The sequence below is a fragment of the Octopus bimaculoides genome, chromosome 16 (assembly GCF_001194135.2).
Source record: "Octopus bimaculoides isolate UCB-OBI-ISO-001 chromosome 16, ASM119413v2, whole genome shotgun sequence".
Taxonomy (NCBI): Eukaryota; Metazoa; Mollusca; class Cephalopoda; order Octopoda; family Octopodidae; genus Octopus; species Octopus bimaculoides.
Genome location: NC_068996.1, coordinates 17,875,480 through 17,884,075, shown reverse-complemented (window position 1 = coordinate 17,884,075; position 8,596 = coordinate 17,875,480). Strand labels below are relative to the sequence as shown.

At 35.8% G+C, this 8,596-nt stretch overlaps 1 protein-coding gene across 3 annotated transcripts in view; it reads left to right on the top strand.

The window, feature by feature from the left end:
- LOC106874314 (nucleolar complex protein 4 homolog) overlaps positions 1–8,596 on the top strand; it is a 66,903-nt gene that overhangs the window by 31,229 nt on the left and 27,078 nt on the right. For all 3 annotated transcript variants that reach the window (XM_014922001.2, XM_052973550.1, XM_014922002.2), the window contains exons 4-7: positions 304–386; positions 2,755–2,863; positions 5,658–5,718; positions 8,107–8,217. In XM_014922001.2, coding sequence (XP_014777487.2) covers positions 304–386; positions 2,755–2,863; positions 5,658–5,718; positions 8,107–8,217 — 364 coding nt within the window. The remainder of the gene's footprint in view (positions 1–303; positions 387–2,754; positions 2,864–5,657; positions 5,719–8,106; positions 8,218–8,596) is intronic.

Genomic DNA, 8,596 nt, shown 5'->3' with positions numbered 1-8,596 from the left:
CTCCACTGGAGAATGTAGTTTGTCAATAAAGGAAAATAAACAAGCATACTACAAACTACACACACACACACACACACACACACACACATACATAAAAATACTAATGAAAGACATAAAAACTTATCCCCAATTAAGAGTATAAATATTATTATAAGAACTAAAAGCTCTCCATGGACAAGTTGTTCCCCAAACCAGTAAATAAGCATGAATAAAAGTAATTACTTTCTTTATGTTTTTAAGGTTTTTATTTAGAGTATTTTGTACAAGAAATTTAATGATTAAAAAAAAAAATTTATCTTTCAGCTTCAAAATCTGAAAATTCAAATGAAAATAAAGCAGAGAAAAAATTATTAAATAAATGTCTGTTAACATTTTTACAGCAGAAAGTAAGTATATTTATAATTAAATTAAATCTTTATATTAATGTTACAATGTTTATTTGCAATTATTAACCATGAGTAAAATTCAGGATTCCAGCAAGGTGGATTTGGGGGACACCTGTAAAAAAATTCTTTATAATTCTTTATAATAATTGATGCTGTTTTTTGCTAGAGTTATTTCCCTTTAAAATGATCATAAGGTTTGTTAATGTTGTTAAAATATTGTGGTTTAATACAAAACTACTATGATATAAGACTGTTATTTTTACAGTGATATGTCTCCACCAGACTTTCATAAGATTAACATCTGATTGACATCAGATGTCTTATTCCTGGTGTTTGCTTGGTGTCAAAAATGGTTTTTAACCACAATCATTCTATATTACCCTTAGCTTGAAAATAAGTGTCATCATCATCATCATGTAATGTCTGTTTCCCATGCTGTCATGGGTTGGATGGTTTGACTGAAAACTGGTAAGCTGGGGAGCTGTACCAGGCTCCAATCTGATTTGGCATGGTTTCTACAGCTGGATGCCTTTCCTAATGCCAACCACTCCAACAATGTAGTGGATGCTTCTTATGTGCTACCAGTGTGGATGCCAGTTATGAAACACTGGCATCAGCCATGACTATGATCTTACTTGGCTTGACAGATCTTCTCAAACATGGTATATCACCAAAGGTCTTGGTCACTTATCACCAAAGTTCAAAGAGTGTTTTTTATTTGCCACTGGCATTGGCCATGACCATGACTATGGTTTCACTTGCCTTGATGGGCCTTCTTGAAGCAGAGCATATCACCCAACATTCAAAGGGTGCTTTTTACATGCCACCAGCATGACACTGACATCAGCCCTGGCTGCAATTTCACTTGGCTTGACAGGTTTTCTCAAGCACAGCATATTGCCAAAGGTCTCGGTTACATGTCATTGCCTGTGTGAGGCCCAACATTCGAAGATCATGCTTCACCAATTGTTTCACGTCTTCTTGGTTCTGTCTCTTCCACAGTTAGAAATCGGCAGGAACTTTTCACTTTGTACATATCCAGGATTAAGACACCCAATGATAGGGATAAATGACTATGTGAGTCAAGAGGTTAAGTAGTTGTTTAATTAGTGTCCTAAGTCTTTCTAGCAAAGTGCTTCTCAACCATTTTTCTTACCTTTGACCCCTTTGATCCCTATTTTATTTGGATGGACTCTCATAGTCATTCAATGTTTAAAAAGAATCCTGTTATATTTATTTTATAATTAAATATCATTAGCTAATTGTATCTTTTGTCTTTTACATGTTTCAGTCATTTGACTGTGGCCACGGTGGAGCACCACCTTGAAGGGTTTTTAGTTAAACAAATCGACCCCAGGACTTATTTTGTTTTTGTTAAGCCTAGTACTTATTTTAGTGGTCCCTTTTGCTGAACTGCTAAGTTGTGGAGATGTAAACATACCAACACCAGTTGTCAACTGGTAATGGGGGCACAAACACAGATACAAAGACACACACACACACACATTGGTATATACAAACATTCACACACACACACCAGTCTTCTTTCAGTTTCTGTCTACCAAATCCATTCATAAGCTATTTGGTAGAATAATCTGAATGCTAAACAGTTATATATACATATTACTTTGGCTACTCCCACCTACCATTCTACAGTGGCCAAATTAGTGAATCATTCACTCATCCCCTATTGATGATGCAAACAACCACTGGGGATTAGGCCAGAAGAAAAGCTAAATGATATTTTTATGTGTTATGTATAATGTAAGATGTCATGTTTAGATTCGAAACATATGTAGTCATGATGTACCTTTTTTGTTCCTTACACTCTTTGATTTATGTTCGTGTAATTATCAGTTTTCATTACTAAACTATGAGTTGTATAGTGGTGGTCATCTGTTTCAGTATGGGACAAAGTGTACTCTATAATGTCTTTGTAAAAATAATATTACCACTGGAATCTCAAACCTATGCAATAATGCATAATTAATTCAATGCATGATTAATTCAAAACAATGTGAATGAAAAGGCAATATATTTGAGAAAGTAATCTGAATGCTAAAAGATAAAAAGATTTAACAGTAGTACTAATTCTAATTCTTTGTTTTTCAGTTGTTTAAATTGTTGTGTTTCTGGTTATAGCTCTTGTTACATGAGGGGAAGGGGTGAAGGAAATATGATTTGTTGTTTATTCAAGTATAAAATGGTATAGTGGAAATTCTGTTACAAAGTATCAACAAATTTCCAATTTAGAAACTGATGATATTTAAAATAAAAAATTTCATAAAAATTAGATTAAATTGTTATTTGGAAACCGAGATATGACTTGAAAAACTTAAATTGTTAATTTTCTATTTTGTTTTAACAGTTAGCCTTTGGGTTGTATAAAAGAGTCTTGGCATCTGTCACAGATGTTATCTCCTGTCTTGAAAGGCCCTTGCAACTTTCAGATTTTTTATTTAATTCGTTTAAGATGGGTGAGTATTCTTCAAATTATTTTTCATATAAGCTCCTCCTCCTCCTCCTTTTAAATGTCTAATGTCTGTTTTTAAGGCGTGGGTTGGATGGTTTGACAGGACCTGGCAAGCCAGTGAACTGTGCTGTGCTCCATTGTTTGCTTTGACATGGTTTCTACAAGTGGATGCCCTTCCTGTCACCAACTCTTCTCTGTTTCCAACTGCGCTAATAACCTCACAGTCTATCAAACAATAAACAGTCCAGGCATGTTTTATCTGGAGAACAGGAAATAAACGACACCAGATAAAGGAACCTGTTGTTTACGAATATCATGCAACACATCAAGATGTGTCACAAAACCTGAACTTACTTTCATTGCGAACTGCAAGTAAATAACCTCATAAATGAAGCCATTGTCTACAACCAGTGAGTGGAACATGTGTAGACAAGGGAAATAAAAGTCTCACATACATGCATGCACACACACACTCTCACACACACACACGCATGCATGCACACACACGCATGCATGCACACACATACACACACGCATGCATGCACACACACACACATTTAGTTTCTGTTTACCAAATCCACTTGGAAGGCTTTGGTTAGCCCAGGGCTATAGTAGAAGATGCATGCCAAGGTACTGTGTTGTGGGACTGAACCTGAATCCCCATGATTAGGAAGCAAACTTCTCAATTTAACAACCTTGCCTGTTATTGATGTTAGAAATCACCATAACCATTATAGTGGATTGGCAGAATTATTAGAGCATCTGACAAAATTCCTCTATGGTATTTCTTGTGGCTCATTATATTCTGAGTTCAAACCCTGCTACGGTCAACTTTTTGTCCCTCAAGAGTTGGTAAACTGAAGTACTGGCATTGACTAACCTCCTCTTTCTTCAAAATTGCTGGCCTTGTCCCAAATCATCATCATCATCATCATCATCATCATCGTCTTTGACACTCGGGTAAATCTTAATTCCTGATTTTTCTCTATTTGAAAGCAAATAATAACTAATTACCAAAGATTTCAAGTAAGATTCTCTGTGTCTCTACCAAGCATTATTATTATTATTATTATTATTATTATTATTATTATTATGGAGTATGAGAGCAATGCATGTCATCAAAGTGACACTGGGGTAAAATATACAAAGCCCAATATACCCATCATGATTACCTGTCTGATAAGGGTACACCAGGCACATGCATCACAACCATATGTGCATGACATGGTGATCTCATATCAAGATAAACATTGCATGACCTTGCAGTGGGGGCCCAGTTAGAATTTTCTTCAGGCTGAGTAGCCCATCTTGTTAAAAAGGTCCCTGAATGAGAGTTGTTTAAGGTTGATGAATGAAACACTATGTTTCTAGAGATGAATAATTCAGACCCCAAAGAATTCCTCTCAACACATGGCTATGATACTCCCTCACTACTCCTACTCATGATCAGAGATGTCAGCCACCAAAGGACATGCTCAACTGGTTAAGGTCAAACAACTGACAAGCAAATCTGTGGTATTGAGCAGAATATTTGCTGTAGCCCATCTTTTTATACCAAGACAAAACAGTGTACATGATAACACTTCCAATCAGTTAAGATCAGAAGCCATGAGAGCCATTGCCTGTTATTGCATCAGGGCATTTATTATTATTATTAAATTCCATTGAGATTGACTTTGCCTTTCATCCTTTGAGAGTTGATAAAATAAGTACTAGTTCAGCACTGGGGTTAATGTAATCAAGCTTGCTGGCCTTGTGTCAGAAATTGAAATTATCCTCATTGTCATAATAATAATAATAATAATAATAATAATAATAATAATGATGATGCAGGGAGCTTTCAGCATTGTTACCATGCTGGACAAAATGCTTAGAGGTATTCCTTCTGGTTCTTTACATTCTGAGTCCAAATCCCTCTGATGCCAATTTTATTTCATCCTTTCAGAGTTGATAAAATAAGTAGCAGTTGGGCACTGGGCGTTGATGTAACTGATTAAATCACCACCCACGAATTTTTGGCTTTGTGCCTATTTTAGAAAGAATTAAAGTAATGTCTTGATATACGATATAATTTGTTCCCAGAGACTGCTTGTAAAGCAGAGCTATAATCTCCCATAGTAGCGAATCGTAATTCGTTCCCAGAAAAATATTTTAGCTATAAAATTTATAATACTCGTTAAAAAATGGCAGTAAAACAAAAGTAGAATGTAAAGAATATTTTATGTAAAGTTAAAAGAATGTCAAGATCATTTATAATAAAAACATATTATTGTTATAATAACTTTCTGAATCACTTTCACTAGACTTATGCACACCATCACTTGTAGATGTGATCACTGATTCACAAGCACTTGTAGACAGCCTTGTAGACTTCTTTTTAAAAAACAAGTCTAGATGTGTTTGCTTGGAAAAAGCTTTTTGTCGCTCTCTATAAATTTCTCGGTAACATGCAGAAGCATTTGTTATGGATCTTTATATTTATTATAAAATAAAACTTGTAAACCAAGGGTCTTGTAAAACGAATCCTCGTAAAACGAGGTATTACTGTATTATTATTATTATTAATGGCGTAATTGGAAAGCCTCAGACAGATGTCATGCTGTACATAAGTTATGTCCCTTTATATTCTGATGTCAACTTTTGAGTCAATGAGTCGGTGCCAGTTATATATTTGAATGAGTTTAATCAGTGATACACCCCCTCCACTGTATCAATGTCGTTATCAGTGGTGTTATTAATGATAACTTTTGCTTGTAATTTTAATAATTTTAAAAGGAATTTTGTTTTATTTTAATCAGGAGGTTCCGTTAGTTTGCTGTCATTAAATGGAATTTTCATATTGATGGATAAACACAACTTGTGAGTATGAAATGATTTGTTTTCTACAACTTTTGCATTCATCATTGTTTAACGTCCGTTTTCCATGCTGGCATGGGTTGAACAGTTTGGCAGTAACTGGCCGGCTGGGGAGTTGTCCAGACTCGAAATTGTCTGTAGTGGCATGGTTTCTACAGCTGGATGCCCTTCCTAATGCCAACCACTTTACAGTGTGTGCTGGGTGCTTTTCACATTCCACCAGCGCCAGTGTGTTTACACAGCAACAGCATGAGTGCATGTTATGTAGCATAGGCACCCGTAAAGGACAAGCCTGTAGGTATGGATGATAGTGATTTTACTTGGCTTGTCATGTCTTCTCAAGTAAAGCAGATCACAACTCCAGGTTCTTTGTCATTTCCTCAGTGAGGCCCAGCATCTGAAGATCCTTTTTCATCACTTCATTCCATGTCTTTCTGATTGACCCCCTTCCACAGGTTCCCTCTTTATGCAGCTCTCCTCGTTTGTACACATCACATGACCAAACCAGCAGAAATCATAATGTTTTGATGATTGATAATTTCTTTTCACAATGGCTAATTGCTGAATTTTTAACGACCCTCTTGAAATATAGGAAACATTTTTTTTTCTCTCTATAGAACTTCATCTTTGTGGATAACAAGGGGAGAGCAAGCTGTAAAACCTAACATTTGTCCTCATTATCATCATCATCGTCATCATCTTTTCTTGAGCATTACTGTCTTGTGTCCTAGATTCACAGGGTCAGTTACTCAGTTACCAGGACATTTTAAGTGACCAAGATCACAATAGTTGCCCCTGAAATGGATACCAGTCTGTCACAGTCTGTTACTCATTTCTATAGCTGAGTGAACTGGAGCAGCGTGAAGTAAAGTGTTTTGCTCAAGAGCACATCACATGACCAAACCAGCACAGCCTTCTTTCTTGCACACAATCTGATGCCTCTTATTCCCAGTTTTCCTCTTAAATCACTTGCACTCTGTCATGTGTGCACACTGACATTATTTAATTGATGAACTAATTAATCAACATATTAAAACATTCTGAAAGCTACAAGATTTATGTACTACAGTGGGTCCAGTCCCACTGTATGCTACTTTAGGTTTGTTTTTTCTATCATAGCCTTGATTTGATTAATGCTTTATGAGTGAGTTTGGCAGGCGAAACTTTACAAAACCTGTTCTGTGTGTGTGTGTGTGTGTGTGTGTGTGTGTGTGTGTGTGTGTGTGTGTGTTAATATTCTATGTCTGTAGCTGCCTGAGTGAAATGGTGATTTAATGTTTATATTCCTTGCTGATGTTTATTACTGGTTGCTCTGTGCTTTCAGAGATATGTGAAAAATATGCTTTACTTCAAAACCAGGTAAAGATTGTTCAGCCATAAAAGTGCTACCAGAAATAACTTGCCTTCTCTCCCTGCTAGCAAAGAAAAACAGGCATTAACCAAATGACTGACAGACTGACATGTTGTAGAATATGAGATTGTAGAACCTTACTTTTTTTGTTGCAAAAGTTTTTAGATTCAAGAAAGCAGATAAAACATGATGAAGCATATTGTTCAGTTCAATAAAGCAGGCTTTGAAACCTTAACAAGTTTACAGCTACTCAGAGACGAAAATTGCAAAACTTTTGTTAAAATTTAGTTATAAAACATTTTTGATGTATTAGAACAGTATAGGTAGTTGAGTGGCAAGAAGTTTACTTCCAGTGTACAGTCTTTGGTTCAGTTCTTCTGTATGGTACCTTGGGCATATGACCTCTAATATAGACACAGGTTAACCAAAGCTTTGTGAGGGGATTTCGTAAATGGAAACTGGAAGAAATGCATTGTATATATGCCAGCATAGAAGATGGACATTAAATGATGATGGTGGTGGCAGTGTGTGTGTGTGTGTGTGTGTGTGTGTGTGTGTGTGTGAATGAGTGAGTAAGTCTTTGCATTTATGTCTCCTTACTGCCAAATCAGATTGGAGGCTGGTGTTGCCATCCGGTTTCACCAGTCCTCAGTCAAATCGTCCAACCCATGCTAGCATGGAAAGCGGACGTCAAACGATGATGATGATGACTTCAACATCATGTGATTGTTGTAAAACGAATGTCCCTCTCATGCCAGCAGTGTCCTTCGTTTCCTAATCTTTCATGAAAACATGCCTGGTCATGGAGGAAATTATACCATTTTTGGAAACAAGGCAAAGGTTGGTAATGGGATCTGCTTCTGGCTGTAGAAAATCTGCCTAAATAAATTCCTTCTGACCCATGTAAGCATGACATGAGAAGTGGACATTAAAACAGTTATGATGGCAAAGTCCACAATAATCTTATTTCTAATTTGTTATATCGTTAAATTCATTGATCTCTTTCTTTCTCATTTTTTTTTTTTTTTTTTTTTTTCCAGAAATTATCCTGATTTTTATAAAAAACTCTACTCCTTATTGGATCCTGCAATCTTTCATTTCAAATACAGAGCAAAGTTTTTCAGCAACTTGAACCTCTTTCTGTCGTCAAAGTATGTTGAAATATTATTTTCCTGGATTTATTGATATGTATATTAATTAAAATTTCTTAATAATTGTCTTAAAATTGAATAAGTCCACCTTGGATTGAGAGAAATATTCACTGTTGTTTATCCCCTTCTTTTTTTTCTTTTTTACTCTTTGAGAATGTCACAAGTTAAGTAAGTTAATGCTTTTGAGAATTAGTCCTTTATTTTATTATATACTGGTGTATATAATATACATATTTGATGTCGTCACAAGAGAGAAATGTGTCTGCATGGATGATGGTGCACTTACTTTTAATGATTCGGAAAAGAAAGAGGCTTGGAGGAGCCATTATGAAAGACTGTTGAATGTGGAGAATGAGTGGGAGGAGGAGAGCCTGCCAAA